At 46.6% G+C, this 24,926-nt stretch overlaps 1 protein-coding gene across 2 annotated transcripts in view; it reads right to left on the bottom strand.

Moving 5' to 3' along the window:
• Nucleotides 1-237: 237 nt before the first annotated feature.
• LOC129693576 (immunoglobulin superfamily member 1-like) overlaps nt 238-24,926 on the bottom strand; it is a 55,998-nt gene continuing 31,309 nt past the window's right edge. For both annotated transcript variants that reach the window (XM_055630375.1, XM_055630376.1), the window contains 4 exons: nt 14,969-15,262; nt 9,578-9,871; nt 7,393-7,506; nt 238-4,585 (listed from right to left, as the gene is read on the bottom strand). In XM_055630375.1, the coding sequence (XP_055486350.1) occupies nt 4,518-4,585; nt 7,393-7,506; nt 9,578-9,871; nt 14,969-15,262 (770 nt within the window). In that variant the 3' untranslated portion in view covers nt 238-4,517. The remainder of the gene's footprint in view (nt 4,586-7,392; nt 7,507-9,577; nt 9,872-14,968; nt 15,263-24,926) is intronic.

Here is a 24,926-nt window from a genome sequence, read left to right as displayed (position 1 = left end):
TCACTGTCTTCAGAAAGCCACCGATGCTGATGCCCATATCTCTTCTCCAGCTCCACACGGACCTCCACCGGCGACTCAGCCGACCCTCTCCTCTCCTCTCCACCGGCCACCAGCGGGCCAGAGCCGTCACCCCACCAGAGCTCCCGGCGCTGCACCAGGCCCACAACCTCCACCATGCAGACAGTACGTGGTCTGTCTCTGCTGGGTCCCAGTGCCACCCCCCCCCCCCCCCCCTCCTACAGGCAAGACACATATGTAGTGATGATTCTGCTGGGTCCAAGCGACCTCCATCCTACATGGAAGACCCATACAGAAAATGCCAGTCCCCCTCCCCTCCTTTGGCTCCCGGGCGCCCTTTTGGTCTCCGGGCCCGGATACGATGTACCCCCTGCACCTCCCTCTTTAGGTTATGTGTATATACGCGAACAAAATAATGTGTATGGTATGTACCTTTGTTAGGTTCCTAATAATGGGCTCAACAAATTGATGTTATTTACAACCCCTTCATGACCCCCGGAAAAACACCAAACGACCCCAAGGTTAACCCACTGATCTAATGTGTTATAATCTCATGTTAGTACCTAGCCTTCACTGATCTTGTCCAGTAAAGTCACCATACATTCCCTTTATTTTTCGTTGCCTGCACTTTGTGCTTTTGATACTACAACTTATTGGTGCTGGACAACAATACGGAATCTACTCCTCTAACTATAGGTGGTAAAATTAAACATACTCATATTGTTGACGGTCGTCCAGTGTAGTATTCTGCTGACTACGCCAATTGCAGGAGGGAATCGTGTGCGATATTTTGGGAAACCCGTACCTATATCTGACTTTAGTCAAATAGGCACAGACACAAAATAGAACGGCTCGTAGATCAGTGATGATTGTATCGAACATGTGCATTGTTCCAATGCTCACCTGGATAAGCCGGGAAGCACTGTGAGAGTCATGTTTGTTTACTTCTCCAGTACTTTTATTACGACCCGCCCTGCACTGCTAGGAAGCAAATTGACGAAGATACGGGTGGATGCTCCATTAGTGTCCTGGATCACCAATTACCTGACGGGCCGACCACGGTCTGTCAGGCTATAGAAGAACTGTCTCGGACATGGTGGTGAGCAACACAGGGGACCCTCGGGGGACTGTCCTATCTCCTACCTATTCATCATTTACACCTGGGACTTTAGATATAACTCAGTCTCCTGCCACCTACAGACGTTTTCAGATGAATCTGCAATTGTGGACTGGTCCAGAAACGCAGAGGCCCTGTGCAAGAAGGGGCAGAGCCGGCTGTAATTTTTCACTACGCTCGGCTCCTTCGACGCCAACAGTAAGATTCTGCAGACGTTCTTCCAATCTGTGGTAGCCACTGTCACCTTCTTCGCTGCTGTGTGCTAGGGCAGCAGCGAAGGCTGCGGACGGTAATAGGATCAAGAAACTCACCAGGTAGGCTGGCTCTGACCTGTGGGAGGAGTTGGATTCATGCTAATTGCGGAGAATCCTGGAGAACACAGCTCACCCCTCCATGACACAATGGTTAACCTGAGGAGTACGTTCAACAACAGAATGGTTCCACGAATATGCAGGACAGAACAACACATGAAATTCTTATTCCCTGTGGCTACAAAACTTTACAACTCCAACCCATTCTGTCGTGGGGTAGACTGAGACTGACCCCCCCCCCCCCCCCCCCCACAATCTTTGCACACCGCCAAAATCTTTTCACTTTTCCTTTTACATTTTGTGTTTCATGTATTTAATGCTTTTAATGACTGTGGCAGATCAATTTCCTTCCAGGGATAAATCAATTGTATCGTATCGTATTCCCATGTGTCTGCAGTTATCAATTTAATTTGCGTACAAATAGTAGAGATTAGCAACATTTAATGGAGATGTTATTAACAGTACAATTAAAATACTGAACAAAGCGTTGGTCAAATGAATGTGATATGTTGAAGAAATCACAGCGAATTGTGGACGCAGCCCAGACCACCACACAAACCAATCTCCCTTCCATTGACTCCATTTATACCTCACGCTGCCTCGGCAAGGCCCCCAGCAAATCAAAAATGAGTCGCACCCTGCCACCCTCTTCTCCTCTCTCCCAACGGGCAAAATGTACATAATTGTGTAGAAGCTCACTTACAGATTCAGGGGCAGTATCTTCCCAGCTGTCATCAGGCAACTGAATCGTCGTACCACGAGTAGAGAGCGGTCCAGAACCACAATCTACCTCATTGGTGACCCGCGGTCTATCTTTATTGGCTAAACCTTGCAGTAAAAGTTATTCCCCACGATGTATCTGTACACTGTAAATGGCTCGATTGTAATCATATATTATTTCCAATGATGGGTTAGCACGCAATTAAAGCTTTTCACAGTACCACGGTATGTGTGACAATAAACTGAACTCAACTAATATCACGTTAAAAGAAAACTTAGATTAATGATAACTCTTTAAATACATAAAGAGATAATATTGTCAATCCGCTGACTGGAAGGCATGCAAACAATGCTTATCACTTCAGTGCAAAAAATAAACTAAACTGAACATATTGTTCTTGAAGGAAAATATTGCTAACAAGCCTTAATTAGTAAGGGCAAAGGTCAAAGAGTACGGGTTCAAGGAAAGAGAACGGGGTTGATATGGAAAGATAAATCAGTCATGAATGAATGCCGGAGTAGACCCGCGGTCTATCTTTATTGGCTAAACCTTGCAGTAAAAGTTATTCCCCACGATGTATCTGTACACTGTAAATGGCTCGATTGTAATCATATATTATTTCCCACATCCCTCTGCCTTGCTAAACTCCCTATATACCGGTGATGGGAAACTCCCTATCTACCGGAGTAGACTCTATGGGCTAAATGGCCTCATTATGCTCCTGTGTCTTTTGGAAAATTGCGGGAAGTTTTGGACCCGATATGTTTGCTGGCGAGGGAGGGGGTCTAGAGAATGGTTTCAGTACTGATCCCAGGGATGATTGGGTTGACGTTTATGAGCGTTTAAAGGCACTGGGCCTTGACTCACTAATGTTTAGAAGCATGAGGAGGGTCCTAATTAAAGCGTACCCAATAATGGAAGGACTGGATGATGTGAATGTGGGGAGGGTGTTTCCAGTTGTGGGAGAGTTTAGAATCAAATGGCAGAACCTCAGAATAAAATGAAATTTCTTAAGAAAGGTGAATAGGAATTTATTTGCCAGAGGGCGTTGATAATGTCGAATTAATTGCCACAGCCGGCAGTGGAGGCCGAATCAATAGGTATATTTAATAGCGGAAATTGATAGGTTATCACTTAAGAATGGCGTCAACGGTTCCGAGGAGAAGGCAGGTGAATGGGGATGAGAGGGAAATCTAGATCAGCCATGATCAAGTGGCGAAGAAGACTTGATGTGCCGAACGGTCTCATGATGCTCCTAGGTCTTGTGGTCGTCTGTTTAAAAAAATGTGGATATTGGAAAGGTGAATTAAAGTAACTTACATGAGCATTACATCAAATCAGGTCAAGAGCTTCATAGTGAATAGCAGTGTCCTGGAGCAGAGTTTGTGAGCAGAGGGATCTAGGTGTGCAGGTACATGGTTACCTGAAAGTGGCATCACCGGTAGATAGGGAGTTTAGCAGAGCAGAGGGATGTGGGTATATAACTCCATGTTATGCATCACCAGTTAGGGAAGCCAAGAAGATGTTTGGCACTTTGGCCTTTAGCAGTCAGAGTATTGTTTATACAAGTTTGTGTTTCATGTTGCAGTGGTATAAGACGTTGGTGAGACTGCATTTGCAGTATTGTGTTTGGTTTTCGTCATCCTGTTACAGGAAATATATCGTCAAGCTGAAGTGGGTGGAGATAAGTCTTACGAGGATGTTGCCAGGAATTGAAGGCCTGAGCTATAGGGAGCGGTTGAGCAGCCAATGACTTTATTCCTTGGTGGACGGGAGGATGAGGGGTGATCTTATTAGAGTGTGTAAGATCATGAGAGGAATCGATATGGTAAAATGCACAAAGTATTTTACCCAGCGTTGGGAATCAACAACTAGAGGACATAGGTTAAAGGTGAGAGGAGAAAGATTTAATTGGAACAGGAAGGACAACTTTTTTCACACAGAGAGTGGTGGGTCTGTGAAATGAGCTGCCAAATGTGGTTGTTGATGCAGGTACTATCACAATGAATAAAATACATTTGGACAGGCACATGGAGAGGTTTAGAGAGATATGGGCCAAACGTAGGCAGATGGGACTAGTGTCGATGGAACATGTTGGTTGGCGTGGACGAATTTGACCAAAGGGCCTGTTTCCATGCTGTGTGCCTCTATGACGTTATTGACTCTGGTTAGCTGCATGACTGCTTGTGGTTTATGGCTTAACGAGTCTTGAGCGGCCTTTAAATTCTTGAAGGCAGGCAGATGTGATTGTGGTTTCAAGCTGGAAAGGGTGCAGTTGGGCCGAAGGGCTTTTTTTCCACGCTGCATGACTATGAAGTAGAAAAATCCCATCAAATTGCACTTTCATGTTTCATAAGGTTGTCTCTGCCGAACATGGAGTATTAGTTGCGTTTAAGTCGTAAAAATGGACTTCATTCCCTGCACAAAACAAAATATATTATTAATATTAGGCAGAAATTATGTTCATGTTCATAAGTTCAGGAGCAGAATTAAGCATTTTTGCCCATCAAGACCACTCCGCCATTCAATCATGGTTGATCAATCATTCTCTCCCCACCCCATTCTCTTGCTTCCTGTAATCCCTGACACCCGTACTAATCAAACATCTATCTCTTCGCTAAAAAATATCAATTGACTTAGCCCCCACAGCCTTCTGTGTCAAATATTTCCACAGATTCACTGGCCTCGAGCTAAAGAAATTCATTTTCATCTATTCTATAAAGGTACGTCCTTTTATTCTGCGGCTGTGACCTCTGGTCCTAAACTCTCCCACCAGTGGAAACATCCTCTCCACATCTATCCAGGACTTTCACTATCGATAAGTTTCAATTAGGACCCCCACTCACCATTCTAAACTCCAGCCGAAATATTTTCATCATACGGTTTCGAGGGATATGGGCCAAACGTGAGCAGGTGGGATTATTGTAGAGGGACCAAGTTGTTCAGCGTGGGCAAGTTGGGTTATAGGGCCAGTTTCTGCTCTGTATGACGGGCGTCATAGTATCATAGAGTCTTACAGTGTGGAAGCAGACGGTTCGGCCCAACTTGGCAGCACCATTCAACATGCCCTATCCATATTATTCCTACCTGCCTGTGTTTAGCGTTTTAAATGTTGGGGTAGTCCCTGCCTCAACTACCTCCTCTGTAAGTGCGTTCCATACAACCACCAACCTTTGTGTGAAAAAGTTGGCCCATGTTATCGGAAAGCTGTTGTAAAGCTGAAAAGGGAGCAGATACGATTTACGAGGATGTTGCCAGGACTCGAGGGTTGTGGCAACATCTTCAACATGTTCCATATCTCTCTATATCACTGTCTATATCTCTCGGTTCCCTCACATCTGACTACGTCTGAAGAAGTGGCTAGAACCGAACCGTCACCGATTCATTTTTTCCGTCACCCATTCATTTTCTCCAGAGATGCTTCTGACCCGCTGAATACTCCAGCTTGTTGAATCTATTATCAGTATAAACATTGATTTATTTAACTTCAAGTAACCTTTGCTTTCCCTCTCCCCGTCCCTCCCCATTTCTAGTTCTCCAAAAAGTTCAACTGTCTTCTTGATTAAATATTACGGAATATTTGCCTCATTGTCACCTTACCCTCAGCTAACTATGTACCATTCTAGATGTCCCTTGAGCAGCATCCCCTTTGATCTGTGTCTTCACACAGTAACCTTCCATCTATCCAGTTTCCCTCTCCCCTGACTCACAGTCTGAAGAAGGGTCTCAACCTGAAACGTTACCCATATAACCATATAACAATTACAGCACGGAAACAGGCCATCTCGACCCTTCTAGTCCGTGCCGAACACATAATCTCCCCTAGTCCCATATACCTGCGCTCAGACCATAACCCTCCATTCCCTTCCCATCCATATAACTATCCAATTTATTTTTAAATGATAAAAATGAACCTGCCTCCACCACCTTCACTGGAAGCTCATTCCACACAGCCACCACTCTCTGAGTAAAGAAGTTCCCCCTCATGTTACCCCTAAACTTCAGTCCCTTAATTCTCATGTCATGTCCCCTTGTTTGCATCTTCCCTACTCTCAGTGGGAAAAGCTTTTCCACGTCAACTCTGTCTATCCCTCTCATCATTTAAAAAACCTGTATCAAGTCCCCCCTTAACCTTCTGCGCTCCAAAGAATAAAGCCCTAACTTGTTCAACCTTTCTCTGTAACTTAGTTGCTGAAACCCAGGCAACATTCTAGTAAATCTCCTCTGTACTCTCTCTATTTTGTTGACATCCTTCCTATAATTAGGCGACCGAAATTGTACACCATACTCCAGAATTGGCCTCACCAATGCCTTGTACAATTTTAACATTACATCCCAACTTCTATACTCAATGCTCTGATTTATAAAGGCCAGCACACCAAAAGCTTTCTTTACCACCCTATCTACATGAGATTCCACTTTCAGGGAACTGTGCACAGTTATTCCCAGATCCCTCTGTTCACCTACATTCTTCAATTCCCTACCATTTACCATGTACGTCCTATTTTGATTTGTCCTGCCAAGATGTAGCACCTCACACTTATCAGCATTAAACTCCATCTGACATCCAAACTCCACCCATTCAATATCTCCGGAGATGATGCCTGTCCCGCTGAATTACTCCAGCATTTTGTGTCTATCGTCGGTGTAAACCCATCATCTGGATTCCTTCCTACATAGGACGCCATGGTGGCGCAGCTGTGGTGTTGCTACCTTACAGTGCCAGAGACTGCGTTTGAGCCACACTATGGGTGCTGTCTGCACAGAGTATGTGACCTGCATACAGGCATTCTCGGGCATTTCCAGTTTCCTCACATACTCTAAAGTACATTCATTGGCTTATTACAATTGTAAATTGTCCCTTGTTTTGGTAAGATAGTGTTTGTGTTTGGAGATCGTTGGTCAGCGTAGGCTTGGTGGGAAAAGTGCCTTTTCTCCAGAAATGCTGTCTGAACCGCTGACCTGCTTTCCGGGGTAAACCGGGAACGGGGTACTGATTCTGGATGATCAGCCATGATCATATAGAATGGCGGGGCTGGCACGAAAGGTCAAATGGCCTATTCCTGCACCTATTTCCCATGTGTCTATGTTTCCAGGCTGTATATTTCGATTAAACTAAACACACTATAATATGGAGGGCAGAAGAGTTTGTTTCCACGCTGCATTACTGAACTAAACTCGTGTTGGGGCAATTGTTTTATTTTAGTTAATGGTCATTCCGTTACCTTTTTTCCTCTTGATTATAATTGCAATAGGAATTACAGCAGCTGTGAACAGCAGTAAAATCCCCACAGCAATCACCGGGCTGTATTGTGTCATTATCTTAATCCACACATTGTCTGTAAAATAAAGAGTAGTAGTGTTAGATGATAATTAATTGTAAACATATTTTGAAAGACATATGACGTTGGTGAGGCCGCAGTTTTCCTGTGTATTTTCTCGATTTGAAGAAGGGTCCTGACCCGAAATGTTACCCATCCTAGTTACCCAGAAATGCTGCCAGACCTGATGAGTTACATCAGCGCTTTGCGGCTTTTCTTGATCTGAAGATGTCCCGACCAGAAACCACACATCAATGCTGTCCACAGATTCTGCCTGGCCCGCTGAGTGAATCCAGCACACTGTGTCGTTTCATTGGTGAAATACAAGGAAATGCAGATTCTAGTCTTCAAAAAAACACAAAGTGCTGGAGTAATTCAGCATCCACCAGCAGTATCTGTGGAGAACATGGATAGGCAAATATTCAGGTCGTGACCATTTATCATACTGATTGCAATAGGTGGGGGAGCTGTAAAAGAGTTGAAGAGGATGAGTGATAGGTGAATACGTGACGTGGGGGGGGGGGGGGGGGGGGGGGGGGGGGGGGGGGGGGGTTGGAGTTGATAGGCAGATGGCAAAGGCCAGAGATGAAAAGACTAAGGTGTGAGGTAGAACAAGTGAGAATTGTGAAGTCAGTGAAAGTAATACAAGGAGAAACCAGGATCTGCAAATTCTTGCAGCAAAAACACACCAAGTGTTGGAATCTCAGCAGGTCAGGCAACATTTCTAGTGACCCTGGTAGTATTTTCTGTGTTCTATATTCAATGTGCTATGTTCAACGTTCAATACTCAACGTTATATATTTCCACTATATTCTATATTCTGTGTTGTATGTTGTATGTTCTGTCCTGTACATTATGGAAACAGGTCCTTTGGCCCACAAAGACCATGCTGAACAGCGACCCCCATACACCTTCACTTTCCAGTCGTATACAAGTTGTGTGGAAATGTTGCATTTGTACAAGACCTTGGCGAGGATACATTCAGAGTATTGTGTACAGGATTGGGCACCATGTTGGAGGAAAAATGTTGGAAAGCTGGAAACGGTGCAGATAATTTTTACGAGGTTGTTGCCAGAACTCGAGGACCTGAGCTATATGTAAAAGGGGAGCAGACTGGGATTCTATTCCCTCGAGCGCAGGAGGATGAGGGGTGATCTTTTTGAGGTGTATATAATCATGAGGGGAATACATCACAAGTCTCTTGCCCAGAGTGGGCGAGTGGAGCACTAGAAGACATAGGTTTAAGGTAAACGAGGAAAGGCTTAATTGTAATCGGAGCGGTAACCTTTTGTCACGGAAAGGGAGGTAGTTGTTTGGAACGAGTTGCCAGAGGAGATATATATATATAGTATGGAAACCTTCCACCCACCAGGTCTGCACCGACCAGCGATCATCCACACACGCGTTTAATTTAGAGCTACGGCGTGGAAACAGGCCCTTCGACCCACCGAGTCCGTAATGACCAATTATCATCGATTCACACAAGTTTAGTTTAGTTTAGAGATACAGTATGGAAACAGGCCCTACCAGCGATCCACACACGATAACATTATCGTACACAGCATTCCAGCGACAATTTTTATCAAATCAAAATAAGCTCCAAACCTGTACATCTTTGGAGACTGGGTGGAAACCGAAGCAGCCGTGGAAAACACAATCAGTCATAGAAACGTAGACACATAGAAAATAGGTGCAGGAGTAGGTCAATCGGCCTTCCAGCCTGCACCGACATTTAATATGATCATGGCTGATCATCCAACTCAGTATCCCGTACCTGCCTTCTCTCCATACCCTCTGATCCCTTTAGCCACAAGGGCCACATCTAACTCCCTCTTAAATATAGCCAATGAACTGGCCTCAACCACCTTCTGTGGCAGAGAATTCCAGAGATTCGCCACTCTCTGTGTGAAAAATGTTGTTCCCATTTAGGTCCTAAAAGACCTCCCCCTTATCCTTGAACTGTGACCCCTTGTTCTGGAAGTCACAGGGAGAAGGCACTATCTCCGTACAAGCAGCACCCGTGTCCCAAACACTGTGAGGCAGCATCACCTTGCCCCGCTGCTGCATTGCGTCAGTGAGCCGTCCTTACCTTTTACGGTCACCCGCTTACGTGCTCTGGCCGCTGACGTTAACACCTTTCCGTTGACGACTAGTCTACACACGCATGAGTATTCCCCTCCATCGGAGAGAGTCACGTTGTCCATCTTGAACGTCAAAGAGCCACCCTTCCCCAAGACCTCCCAGCCGTCTGAGACATCTTCCCCAGATCTCTGCAAGACGGCGGTAGTCTCCGTATGGACCTCCGAGCAAGCGCACTCGAAGGTGATGCTACCTCCGACCTCAACATCGGGGGAGTCAACACTAAAGAGCGGATTTGACAGTTCTGTAGGAAGGAAAAAGAGTCATAGAGCCATAGTCATATAGCCATTGAGCAGAGCATAATAAAACTGTTCAGCATGAGGGCTACGTTATATATTTGGCACATGTTTGCGGACCGTAGAAAAAATAAATAAAATGTCACACACACACACTGACATACACACATTGACACACACACACACTAACACATACACACAGTGACATACACACATTGACACACACACACGCACACACTGACACATACACACACTGACATACACACACATATCGAAACGCACATGCACACGTGGACTCAGACATGGACCCGCACACCGATACTCACACACACACACACACACACACACACACACACACACACACACACACACACACACACACACACACACACACACACACACACACACACACACACACACACACACACACACACACACACACACACACACACACACACACACACACACACACACACACACACACACACACACACACACACACACACACAGCCAAACAGACAGACACAGACACAAGCTCAAACTCACTCTATCTCTCTCTCCGTCACACATACACACATCTCCCTATCTCTAAATCTCTCTCACTCACACATACACATGCACTGTGATCACCCCTCAGGCATATTAACAAAATCAACGAACGCATGATGCTCACCCATCGGGCACACAAATACACAAACATAGAAGCGGTTATCGATCCGCCGATCTCCACGGCGAGAGAGAGAGAGAGAGAGAGAGAGAGAGAGAGAGAGAGAGAGAGAGAGAGAGAGAGAGAGAGAGAGAGAGAGAGAGAGAGAGAGAGAGAGAGAGAGAGATGGAGAGAGAGATAAAGTGGAGAGAGAGGGGGAGCGCGGGAGAAGCTGGAAGAGGGGGGAATGAAAGGGTGAGAGCGGGAGACGGGGTAGAGAGACAGTCAGAGGGAAAGAGGGGGAGAGAGTCAGATAGAGGGGGAGAGAGACAGGTAGATACGGAGGGATAGAGAGAGAGAAAGAAAGATGAAAAAGCATTCCCCTGTCTGCACCGTGACGCGGTCCAAGTCAGTGTGGCTCCACGGGGCGGAGCAGTTCACGGGTCACCCTCACGGGCGGAGACCGCAACACACCAACCCTGGCCGACCCTGCGGTCAACTAGTCTGACCGTGGTGTTTGGAGGAGGGAGACGTGGCACAGACCTGCGCTTCATCCGCAGCCAGGATCGATCCCGGCCGGCTCTCCGGCACTGTCCCGTCCCCACCCGTGTGCCCCCCCCTCCCCCTAGCTCCACTCATCGGGTGGCCGGGAGGTCGGCAGAAAAGATCCTCCGCTATATTTTTGGTCGGCAGTCAGACGAGCGGAGCAACAGCGCTAAACCCAGCTATCTCTGCCTGTCCCGCCAGGTGAACTTACAACTCTTCCTGGACAGCGTGGAGAAGCAGCGCTGGTATCTCGTCAGTCCAGACAAGGCTGTAGTTAACCCTTGAACCCGCAGAGGGTAGTTGAGGCCAGTTCATTGGCTATATTTAGTGGAAAAGCTTTTCCCACTGAGAGTAGGGAAGATTCAAACAAGGGGACATGACATGAGAATTAAGGGACTGAAGTTTAGGGGTAATATGAGGGGGAACTTCTTTACTCAGAGAGTGGTGGCTGTGTGGAATGAGCTTCCAGTGAAGGTGGTGGAGGCAGGTTCGTTTTTATCATTTAAAAATAAATTGGATAGTTATATGGACGGGAAGGGAATGGAGGGTTATGGTCTGAGCGCAGGTATATGGGACTAGGGGAGATTATGTGTTCGGCACGGACTAGAAGGGTCGAGATGGCCTTTTTCCGTGCTGTAATTGTTATATGGTTATATGGTTATTTAAGAGGGAGTTAGATGTGGCCCTTGTGGCTAAGGGGATGAGAGGGTATGGAGAGAAGGCAGGTATGGGATACTGAGTTGGATGATCAGCCATGATCATATTGAATGGCGGTGCAGGCTCGAAGGGCCGAATGGCCTACTCCTGCACCTAATTTCTATATAACCCGGTGAGACAGGCAGAGTAGAGCTGCTATCAGCGTTGGATTGAGCCTCCGAAGCCTCACGCACGCGTGTGTGTGAGTGTGCGCATGTGCGCGCGGTCGCCCCCCCGTACCCTGGTCCCCTCCATATTTGACAGCGGTTTCCGTCTCTTTCTGCGGGTGCTATGGTTTCCTCCCACACTCCACGTTTGCAGGTTAATTGAATTTGTCCCGAGTACGTGTAGGATAGTACTAGTGCACACGGGCATCGCTTCGCCGGGTTGTAGAGTTTTAGAGACTTACAGTAATAGAGTAATTCGAGTCACGGAGACGTGAGGTTTTGGAGACATGGACACATGCGTGTGCGGACGTGACGTCGAAGGGCGAGAAGCCGAATCAAAGAAGTGGAAGCCAAATAACCGAATGGAAAGAAAGCCGAAACGCCAATTGACCGAAAGGCCGCTCTGCAGAAATGCCAAAAAAGTCAGATAACGGACATGATGTAGCCGGGGTGGGGGGGGGGGGTATGTGGCGACACTTCTCAGCGATTGGTCCAGAGCCCCGCATCCATCACATCACTGGCCGATGGAGGTTCATTATACCACACGCCAGACATGACTGGGCACCGTGAACCCGAACACCAAGTTGTAAGCGGCCGAGTGAGCGCATCCCTTGGGACTGTCCCCACTCTCCCACGACCATGGCCGCCCTCCGCCTCGTCTCCCACGTGCGGCCGCACTGTGACGGGCTGTGCGTCGGCAGCGCCGGGTGGAGGAGAGGTGTGGGACAGGCTGGTCCCTCCGCACACCTAGAGTGACTGACTGCGATGCACCGCCATTGGCCCCAACCCCCAAACCGAGTGATTCACCCGGTCCGCGGGGACAAACGGCTCGGGGAATTGTCAGCCATAGTAAATCGCATTTAAACCATGGGGGGGGGGGGGGGGGGGGGGCACAAATTCCCTGGCGGGCCGATGACAAGTGTCCATGCCAACGAGCAATTGTGTCTCCTCCCACTCCACCCCCCCCCCCCCCTTGACAACAAGAAGAACTTTTTATTGACTGTTGCCAGCATGCGGTATTATTGTGGACACAATCTCCCACGCTCAAAACACCAGCTAATCTGTACTCTGTTTTAACCGAAGATCGACACAAAATGGACCTAGTAACTCGGGTCAAGATCATTCTTTAGACCTGAATGGGCTCAGCGGATGAAATGAGACAACTGTCACACCAAAGATGGACACAAAAAGCTTGAGATCTGAAGAATTGTCTCGATCCGAAACGACACCCATTCCTTTTCTCCAGAGATGCTGCCTGTTCCGCTGAGTTTCTCCAGCTTTTGTGTCCATCGTCGGTTAAACACATTGCAGATATCTGGTGTTTTGAGCGTGGGAGCTTGTGTGTGTTACGCGGGCAAACAGACGGTATTACTGTGTTTCAACGACAAATAAAACATGCTTCTTGTTGTCATGTGGGAGTGGGAGGAGATAAAATTATTCGTTGTCATGGACACTTGTCATCGGCCCGGTTTGGGGGTTGGAGCCAATGGCGGTCAGTGACTCTCGGTGGGCGGGGGGACCAGCCTGGCCCAGACCTCTGCTCCACTCGGCACACAGCCCGTCACAGTGCTGCCGCATGTGGGAGACGAGGCGGAGGGTGGCCTTGGTCGAGGGCTGTCCCAAGGGATGCGCTCACTCGGCCGCTAACAACTTGGTGTTCGGGTTCACCTATGGCTTATGTGGGAAAATGACCCCCACCCACCCGCCTCCATCGGCCAATGATGTGATGGATGCGGGGGTCTGGCAAGCCCCGCCCCCCGTCGACGTCATGTCCGTTATTTGACTTTTCGGCAGTGCAGCCATTAGGTGAGTTGGCTTATAGGCGACGCACCCTTTCGAGATGGAGACATGTAGTCATGGGGACATGGAGTCATGATGAAATGGAGGCAAGGAGGTCTGGAGCCATGGAGTCATGTAGACATGGAGTCATGAAGATAAGGAGGCATGGAGGCATGGAACATTGGAGGCATGGATACATGGAGTCATGAGGACATGAAGACAATGATACATGGAGTCATGAAGACCTGGATCCATGAAGATAAGCAGGCATGAAGACATGAAGTCATGGATACATTGAGTCATGGAGTCATGTAGTAATGGAGACATGGATACATGGAGACATGGATTCTTGGAGGTCATGGAGATATGGAGACATGGAGACATGAAAACTTGGAGGCATGAAGATATGGCGACATGTATTCACAGTCATGGAAACACGGAGACATGGGGACATGGAGTCTTGGATTATTGGAGTCATGGGGTCATGGAGACTTGGAGGCAGTCACCTTAAACCTATGTCCTCTGGTTCTCGATTCCCCTACTGGGAAGACTCAATGCGTCTACCTGTTCTATTCTCACAATTGTATACACCTCTATAATATCAACTCTCATGCTCCTGCGCATCAAGGAATAGAGTCCCAGCATGCTCAACCACTCCCTCAGGCCCTCAAGTCCTGGCAACATCATCATAAAACTTCTCTGCACCCTTTCAAACTTGACAACATCTTTCCTAGAACATGATGCCCAATACTGAACACACAAATATAAATGCAGCCTCACCATTCATATCTATTGCAACGTGACCTCACAATTTCTATCGTCAACCTGACTGATGAATACCATTGTGCCAAATGCCCTTTTGACCACCTATCTACATGTGATGCCACTTTCAATGATTTATGTGCATGCTCTCTTAGATATCTCTGCTCTACAACATTCCCCAGGTCCCTACCATTCACTGTGCAGGTCCTGTCCATGTTAAAAGTCCGAAATTGCAACACCTCACATCTCTCCATATTAAACTCCATCAACCATTCCTCAGCCCACCTGTCCAACTGATCAAGATCCTGCTGTAATTTTTAACAACCATCTTCACTATCTATAATACCACCGACTTCAGAGTAATCATGGTAAAGTCATCATGACTGTAGTGTCATGAGTTTAGAGCTGTGATGATACTTGGTATCATATTCGGAACGGACTTTATGGACTGAAGGGCCAATTCCTGTGCTGTACTGTTCTACAACACAAGGTGGGAACATGTTACATACCTGTGACAATGATTCGAAGTGGTTGACCGACGGGGGACCTTATCCATCGACCGTTGACTTGAGTCAGGAAAAAGCACGCATAGTTTCCCACGGTGCTTCTGTTGATTTCTACCATGTGATAGGTGAAATGGCTTTGCACTTCTGTGCTGTTAGTAAGAGGCATGGAATCTTTCATCAATAGGAACAGCCCAGCCTCGCCCAGTCTCCCAACTCTGCACGTCATTGTAATTATTTCCCCAGGGAAGTAAACTAGATGATCTGGACTCTTGGAGATGATAGGACGAGAAGGTGGATCTGAAACAAAAACGAGGTTGAGACGGACGTTGAGGTAAGACTTAGACAATAGACAATAGGCACAGGAGTAGGCCATTGGGCCCTTCGAGCAAGCAGCGCCATTCAATGCGATAATGGCTGATTATCCCCAATCAGTACCCATCTCCTGCCTTGTCCCCATATCCCCTGACTCCGCTATTTTAAGTGTCCTATCTAGCTCTCTCTTGAAAGTATCCGGAGTACCTGCCTCCACCGCTCTTTGAGGCAGATAATTCCACAGACCCACCATTCTCTGTGTGAAAAAGTATTTCCTTGTCTCCGTTCTAAATGGCTTACTCCTTATTCTTAATCTGGGGCCCCTGGTTCTGGACTCACCCAACATCGGGAACATGCTTCCTGCCTCCAGCGTGTCCAAGCCCTTAATAATATTTTATGTTTCAGCGAGATCTCCTCTCATCCTTCTAAACTCCAGAATGTACAAGCTCAGCTGCTCAATTCTCTCGACATATGGCAGTCCTGCCATCCCGGGAATTAACCTTGTAAACCTACCCTGCACTCTCATAATAAATTCCTTCCTCAAATTAGGGGCCCAAAATTGCACACAATACCCAGGGTGTGGTCTCAGTAGTGCTCTGTACATCTGCAGAATTACCTCTTTGCTCCAATATTCGATTCCTGCTGTTATAAAAGGCAACATGCCATTCGCTTTCTTCACTGCCTGCTGAACCTGCATGCTTACTTTCATAGACTTCCACTTTTCCCCACTTGACGCCATTTAGATAGTAATCTGCCTTCCTGTTTTTGCCAGAAAAGTGGATAACCTCAGATTTATCCGCATTAAACGTCATCTGCCATGCACCTGTCCACTCCCCCAACCTGTTCAAGTCACCTTGCATTCCCATAGCATCCTCCTCACAGTTCACACTGCCACCCAGTTTTGTGTCATCTGCACATTTGCTAATGTTATTTGAATCCCTTCATCCAAATCATTGATGTATATTGTAAATAGCTGCGGTCCCAGAACCGAGCCTTGCGGTACCCCACTAGTCACTGCCTGCCATTCTGAAAGGGACCCGCTATTCCCTACCCGCCCTCGGGCTCCTCCTCCTCCCTTTTTCCTTCCCCCCCCCCCCCCCCCCCACCCCCTATCAGTCTGAAGAAGGGTTTCGGCCCGAAACGTTGCCTATTTCCTTCGCCCCATAGATGCTGCTGCACCCGCTGAGTTTCTCCAGCATTTTGTGTACCTCCGCTATTCCCAACTCTTTGTTTACTGTCTGCCAACCACTTCTCTATCTATATCAGCGCTCTACCCCTAATACCATGTGCCTAATTTTACCCACTAATCTCTATGAGGGACCTTATCAAATGCTTTCTGAAAGTCAGGTATACTAGATCTACTGGTTCTTCATTGTCCATTTTCCTAGTTATATAGTCAAACAATACCTGAAGATTAGTCAAGCATGATTCCCCCTTCGTAAATCCATGCAGACTCAGACCGATCCTGTTACGTTTATCCAAATGTGCTGCTATCTCATCTTTTATGATTGAATCCAGCATCTTCCCCACCAACGATATCATGCGGTCTGGTCTATAATTCCCTGTTTTCTCTCTCCCGCCTTTCTTAAAAAAGTAGGATAACTTTAGCTACCCTCCAATCCACAGGAACTGATCCTGAGTCTATAGAACATTGGGAAATTATCAACAATGCATCCACGATTTCTAGAGCCACTTCTTAAGTACCCTGTGACTTGATTGAAGTGTACACAATTATGCGGCATAGATAGGGTAGACAGTCAGAACCTTGTTCCCAGGGAGAGAGCGCAGAAGAGCTTTACCAGAACGTGGCCTCGATTTAAGGGGTTCAGCTACAGGGAGAGGTTGGAGAGGGTGAAGAGATGGTTTACCAGAAGGCTGCCTGGAATAGTGGGTGTCAGCTGCAGAGAGAGATGGACAAGACTCGGATTGTTTTCTCTGGAACATCGGAGATTGAGGGGTGACCTGGCAGAACACTAGTTTAGTTTAATTCAGTTTACTTAAGATATAGTACGGAAACAGGCCTTTCGGCCCAGCAGGTCTCCGCCAACCAGCGATCACTCATACACTTGTTTACTTTAGTTTAGATCAGTTTAGAGATACAGCGTTGAAATGATCCTTCGACACAATGAGTCTGCGCTGACCATGGATCGCCATTCAGACATTTTTAGTTTAATTTAGTTTAGAGATAGTGTGGAAATAGGCCTTTTGGCCAGCGAGTCCTTCCCGACCAGCGATCCCCGTACACAGCAGGCAAATTTAACAATGTTATTGAATCCAATTAACCAACAAACCTGTACGTCTTTGGAGTGTGGTTGAAAACCGGAGATCCCGTAGAACAGCCACGCAGGTTACAGGGTGAACATACAAACTCTGTTCTGAAACCCAGGTATCTGGCACAGTACGGCAGGAAATCTACCTCAGCGCCACCGTGTTGCCTTGGTGTTGGACATTTCCACCCTGAGCGGAAAAGAATCTAACTGTCTACCCTATCTATGCCCGTCTCGGATAGACACAAAAAGCTGCAGTAATTCATCATGTCAGTCAGCATGATAGAAAATACTGTGCTTGTATTCACATGAGTTTAGAAAGGGGGGGGGGGGGGGGGGTCTTATAGAAACATATAAAAGTATAAAAGGGCTGGGCAAGCTAGATGCAGGAACAATGTTCCCAATGTTGTGCGAGTCCAGAACCAAGGGCCACAGTCCTAGAATAAAGGGGAGGCAATTTAAGACAGTGAGAAACAACTCTTCACCCAGAGAGTTGTGAATTCAGCGACAGCCTCATCAGTGACAACGGTGAGTCGGCCTATAGGAAGGAGGTCCAGCTCCTAGCAGCATGGTGCGCTGACAACAAACCTGACCCTTAACTCCAAGAAGACCAATACCATTGTGGACTACAGAAGGTCTAGGAATGACACGCACACCCCCATCCATGTTAACGGGACGGAGGTGGAACGTGTTTCCAGCTTTAGGTTTTTGTGGGCTCAACATCTGTGATGACCTCTCTTGGACCCACAATACCTCAACACTAGTCAAGAAGGCTCACCAGCGTCTCTTCTTCCTGAAGAGACGAAAGAAGGTCCATCGGTCACCTCAGATGCTGGTGAACTTCTACCGCTGCACCATTGAGAGCATCCTTACAAACTAAGTCACAGTATGATATGGCAACTGCTCTGTCTCCGACCGGAAAGCATTGCAGAAGGTGGTGAAAACTGCCCAACGCATCACCGGTTCCTGTCTCCCCTCCATTGAGTCTGTCCAAAGCAAGCGACGGCCAGGGCAGTTTACTCTTCAGGATGTCAGACGTGGGAGGTCATGGAGTCTGAGTGCCCTCCAGACGTCCACATCTGCGCCAGGAGCGTCGAGATGGGGCTCCTAAGAGACCGTGTTAGGAACTTGGAACAGCAACTCGATGACCACTGTCTGCTCAGGGAGAGCGAGGAGGTCATAGAAAGGAGTTACAGGGAGGTGGTCACTCCAAGACCACGGGAGACAGAAAAGTGGGTAACAGTTAGGAAGGGCAACGAGCAGAGGCAGGGACTGGTGAGTACCCCGGCGGCTGTACACCTTGGAAATAAGTACTCATGCTTGAGTAAGGGTTGGGGAGACAGCCTACCTGGGGGCAGCGACAGCGGCTGGGCCTCTGGCACAAAGACCGCTCCGGTTGCTCAGAAGGGTAAGGAAAAGAAGGGGAGGGCAATTGTAATAGGGGACTCTATAGTCAGGGGGTCGGATAGGCGATTCGGTGGACGCAGACAGGAGTCCCGGATGGTAGTTTGCCTCCCGGGTGCCAAGGTCAGGGATGTGTCTGAACGGGTCCAAGAAATCCTGAAATGGGAGTGAGAGGAGCCTGAGGTTGTGGTGCATATAGGTACCAACGACATAGGGAAAAAAAGAGAAGAGGTCTTGAAAGAAGAATTTAGGGAGTTAGGTAGAGAGTTAAGGAGAAGGACTGGAAAGGTAACAATCTCAGGACTACTGCCTGTGCCACGTGACAGTGAGAGTAGAAATGGAGTGAGGTGGAGGATAAATGCGTGGATGAGGGACTGGTGCAGTGGGTATGGATTCAAGTTTCTGGATCATTGGGACCTCTTTTGGGGAAGGTGCGGCCTGTACAGAAAGGACGGGTTGCACTTGAACTCGAGGGGGACCAATATCCTGGCGGGGAGATTTGCAAAGGCTACTGGGGAGACTTTAAACTAGCATGGTTGGGGGGAGGGACTCAAATTGGGAACGCTAGCAGTCAGTGTGTGAGGCAGGAGGCAGAGAATGGTAGCATTCTGACCCAAAATGTAGGGGAGAGAGAAGAAAAAGCCAATAAACAGAGAATAAGAGAGGGTGGGTTTCTTAAATGTGTATATTTTAATGCTGGGAGCAGTTTAAGAAAGGTGGATGAACTTAGAGCCTGGATTGACACCTGGAAGTATGCTGTTGTGGCGATCAGTGAAACATGGTTGCAGGAGGGCTGTGATTGGAAACTAAATATTCCAGGATGTCGTTGCTTCAGGTGTGATAGAATTGGAGGGGCAAGAGGGGGAGGTGTTGCATTGCTTATCAGGGAAGATAGTACAGCAGTGCTTTGGCAGGATAGATAATTGGCGAGGGCTCGTCTAGGGAGGCTATTTGGGTGGAACTCAGAAATGGGTAAGGGGTAGCGACACTTATAGGGGTGAATTATAGACCGCCAAATGGGGAGCGAGAATTGGAAGAGAAAATATGTAAGGATATTGCAGATATTAGTAGTAAGCACAAGGTAGTGATTGTGGGAGATTTCAATTTTCCACACATAGATTGGGAAACACATCCTGTAAATGGGCTGGATGGGTTGGATTTTGTAAAATGTGTGCAGGATAGTTTTTTGTAACAATACATAGAAGTACCTTCTAGAGAAGGGGCGGTGCTGGACCTCCGGTTAGGAAATGAGACGGGTCAGGTGGCAGAGGTATGCGTTGGGGAACAGTTCGGGACCAGTGATCACAATACCATTAGTTTCAATATAATTATGGAGAGGGGCAGAACTGGACCTAGGGTTGAGATTTTTGATTGGAGAAAGGCTAACTTTGGGGAGATGCGAAAGGAATTAAAAGGAGTAAATTGGGACATTTTGTTCTATGGAAAAGATGTGGAAGAGAAATGGAGTACATTTAAAGGTGAAATTTTAAGAGTACAGAATCTTTATGTCCCTGTTCGGTTGAAAGGGAACAGTAAAAATAGGAAAGAGACATGGTTTTCAAGGGAAATTGGACATCTTGTTCGGAAAAAAAGGGAGATCTACAATAATTCTAGGCAGCATGGAGTAAATTAGGTGCTTGAGGAGTATAAAGAATGTAAAAAGAATCTCAAGAAAGAAATTAGAAAAGCTAAAAGAAGATATGCGGTTGCTTTGGCAAGTAAGGTGAAAGTAAATCCAAAGGGTTTCTACAGCTATAGTAATAGCAAAAGGATAACGAGGGATAAAATTGGTCCATTAGAGAGTCCGAGTGGACAGCTATCTGCAGAGCCAAACGAGAAGGGGAAGATATTGAACAATTTATTTTCTTCGGTATTCACCAAGGAGAAGGATATTGAATTATGCGAGGTAAGGGAAACAAGTAGAGTAGCTATGGAAACGATGAGATTCAAAGAAGATGAAGTACTGACACTTTTGAGAAATATAAAAGTGGATAAGTCTCCAGGTCCGGACAGGATATTCCCTAGGACATTGAGCGAATTTAGTGTAGAAATAGCAGGGGCTATGACAGAAATATGTCAAATGTTATTAGAAATGGGAATAGTGCCGGAGGATTGGCGTACTGCGCATGTTGTTCCATTGTTTATAAAGGGGTCCTAAAGTAAACCTAGCAATTATAGACCTGTTAGTTTGACGTCAGTGGTGGGAAAATTAATGGAAAGGATACTTAGAGATAATATATATAAGCATCTGGATAAACAGGGTCTGATTAGGAACAGTCAACATGGATTTAACCATATAACCATATAACAATTACAGCACGGAAACAAGCCATCTAGGCCCTACAAGTCCGTGCCGAACAACTTTTTTTTTCACCACCTGCCTGCACTCATACCATAACCCTGCATTTCCTTCTCATCCATACGCCTATCAATTTATTTACATAACCAATTTATTTATTTGTGCCTGGAAGGTCATGTTTGACTAATCTTCTTGAATTTTTTGAAGAGTTTACTCGGGAAATTGATGAGGGCAAAGCAGTGGATGTTGTATATATGGACTTCAGTAAGGCCTTTGACAAGGTTCCTCATGGAAGGTTGGTTAAGACGGTTCAATGGTTGGGTATTAATGGTGGAGTAGCAATATGGATTCAACAGTGGCTGAATGGGAGATGCCAGAGAGTAATGGTGGATGGTTGTTTGTCAGGTTGGAGGCCAGTGACTAGTGGGGTGCCACAGTGATCTGTGTTGGGTCCACTGTTGTTTGTCATGTACATCAATGATCTGGATGATGGTGTGGTAATTTGGATTAGTAAGTATGCAGATGATACTAAGATAGGAGGGGTTGTGGATAATGAAGTAGATTTTCAAAGTCTACAGAGAGATTTATGCCAGTTGGAAGAGTGGACTGTAAGATGGCAGATTGAGTTTAATGCTGATAAGTGTGAGGTGCTACATCTTGGCAGGACAAATCAAAATAGGACGTGCATGGTAAATGGTAGGGGATTGAAGAATGCAGGTGAACAGAGGGATCTGGGAATAACTGTGTCCATTGTTCCCTGAAAGCGGAATCTCATGTAGATAGGGTGGTAAATAAAGCTTTTGGTGTGCTGGACTTTGTAAATCAGAGCATTGAGTATAGTACTTGGGATGTAATGTTAACATTGTACAAGGCATTGGTGAGGCTAATTCTGGAGTATGGTGTACAATTTCGGTCGCCTAATTATAGGAAGGATGTCAACAAAATAGGGAGAGTACAGAGGAGATTTACTAGAATGTTGCCTGGGTTTCAGCAACTAAGTTACAGAGAAAGGTTGAACAAGTTAGTGCTTTATTCTTTGGAGCGCAGAAGGTTAAGGGGGGACTTGATAGAGGTTTTTAAAATGATGAGAGGGATAGACAGAGTTGACGTGGATAAGCTTTTCCCACTGAGAGGAGGGAAGATGCAAACAAGGGGACATGACTTGAGAATTAAGGGACTGAAGTTTAGGGGTAACATGAGGGGGGACTCCTTTACTCAGAGAGTGGTGGCTGTGTGGAATGAGCTTCCAGTGGAAGTGGTGGAGGCAGGTTCGTTTTTATCATTTAAAAATAAATTGGATAGTTATATGGACGAGAAAGGAATGGAGGGTTATGGTCTGAGCGCAGGTATATGGGACATGGGGAGAATACGTGTTCGGCACGGTCTAGAAGGGTCGAGATGGCCTGTTTCCGTGCTGTAATTGTTATATATGGTTATATGGTTATATGTCTGCGAAGGGCGCGCAGCATCGCACACACCCCAGCCACAGACTGTTTACCATCCACCCATCCGGGAGGCGCTACAGGTATTTCTGTTGCCGTACCAGCAGGTTCAGGAACTGGTTCTTCCCTGCGGCTGATACAATACTTAACTCTGCACATTGGTGATTGCCAGTATCCTCCCACCCCCCCACCCCGGACACGCCTTCCCCCAGAAAAAATGCACTACTGCTACTGTTTGTAAATATATATATATATATATATATATTACTACACACACATATATGTTTATATATATATATATATATATATATATATACACATTAATCTATGTTCGCTCTTCTGGGCGAGATGCTAACTGCATTTCGTTATCTCTGCATAATGACAATAAAGATTGAACTGAATCTGAATCAGAATTTGTAGCATTCACTGCCACAGAGGGCAAGGGAGGCCATATCACTGGATGGATGTTAGATTGAACTCTAGTGGCTAGTATAATCAAGGGATATGGGGAGAAGGCAGGCACGGATTATTGATTGGGGACGATCAGCCATGGTCACAATGAATGGCGGCGCTGGCTCGAAGGGCCGAATGGCGTCCTCCTGCACCTATTTATATGTTTCTATATTTCTATGATGAATGCCATTGTCAGCTAAGTGTGAGGTGAAAACGAGTTACAGACAACGAGATTCAAGAAGACGACTTTGAAGCTATACAACGAAGGGTGGGGGAGAGAGAGGGGATGCAAGGGTCAATTGCAGTTAGATAATTCAAAATTAAGCTGAAAGCAATAAAATGCCCAGGTGAAATATGAGGTGCTTTTCCTCGAATTTGTATTTTTCTTCACTCTGACAATGAAGGAAACTAAGCAGAAAGGTCAGTATGGGATCGGGAAGGGAAATGGAAGATAGGTTTAAACCAGCGTCTGCTGTTTCTTCCTACACACTCTGTTTATCTAGGTCCTGTTTCGGTGCTGCTGGAATCCATAACTCAGAGGGCTAAAACAGAGCCGTAACGTGGAAACTAGATTCCACAGTAACCTACGAAAATGAAGCAAACAGATTGACTTTGGGGGGGAATAATCCATCGACCAGAGACTGGTTTCAGCAAGGGACAGGAGTAGTTGCCTGCCCTGCTCTCCGTAAATCCTCTAATATGCTGCGTGAGGCTTCACTGGTCACCAGTGGTGTTCAGAAGTCCAACGGATTATTTCCTCGATTGGAACATCCCACTTTCACCGGGATGCCCAGTGATGCAGGTAATGGTAACCGATTTACCAGTAACGTAGACGGGATGATGAGACTCTTAATGATTTTAGGTTGAGACATATGATCTGAAACGATTAGGTCGGTGGTTTGGAGATACAGCGCTCAAAGAGACCGCACCGACCATCGATTATCCCTGCGCTAGTTTAATTTAGTTTAGCTATACATCACGGAAACAGGTATTCGGCCCACCGTGTCCGTGCCAACTAGCAATTACCCATACAGTTGTTTAGTTTAGTTTTGAGAAACAGAAAGAAACAGGCCCTTCGGCCTACCGAGTCTACAACGACCAGCAATCCCTGTACCTAGCCCATGTGGCCACCGAATTTGCGTTGACCAGCGACCACCCATACACTAGTTTAGTTTAGTTTAGAGATCCAGAGTGGAAACAGGCCCTTCGGCCCACCTAGTCCACACCGACCAGCGATCCCCCTGCAGTTTAGTTTAATTTAGTTTAGGGATACAGTGAGGTAATAACCCTTAAAGTCATATGAATCCATGCCGACCATCGATCACCCATATACTAGTTTAGTTTAGAGATACAACATGGTAACTGTCCCTTCGAACCTCCTAGTCAGCGCCGACCAGCAGTCCCCGCACACTAACTCTATCATAAACACGACGAGCAATTTACAATTTTACCGAAGCCTATTAGCGTAAAAATCTATACGTCTTTGGTGTGTAGTTGGAAACCAGAGATCCAGAAGAAAACCCACACAAGTCATGGGGTGACTACACTACCTATGTACAGACAGCACCAGAGGCCGGCAGCACTCTACCGTTGCGCCACCGTCCCTCCCTGGTGTTTGGAATATTCACCCTGAGGGGAAAAGATTATAACTCTATACCCTAGGTATGCCTATGTAACATAGGCGCAAAAACTGGAGTAACTCAAGGGGCCCTGCCTCTTCAGCATCCCTGCGGAAAAGGAATAGGGTGACGTTTCGGGTCAAGACCCTGCTTCAAACTGAGAGT

The sequence above is a fragment of the Leucoraja erinacea genome, unplaced genomic scaffold (genome assembly GCF_028641065.1).
Source record: "Leucoraja erinacea ecotype New England unplaced genomic scaffold, Leri_hhj_1 Leri_353S, whole genome shotgun sequence".
NCBI lineage: Eukaryota > Metazoa > Chordata > Chondrichthyes > Rajiformes > Rajidae > Leucoraja > Leucoraja erinaceus.
Note: the sequence above shows the minus strand (reverse complement) of the source record. Positions and strands in the feature narration are given on the sequence as shown.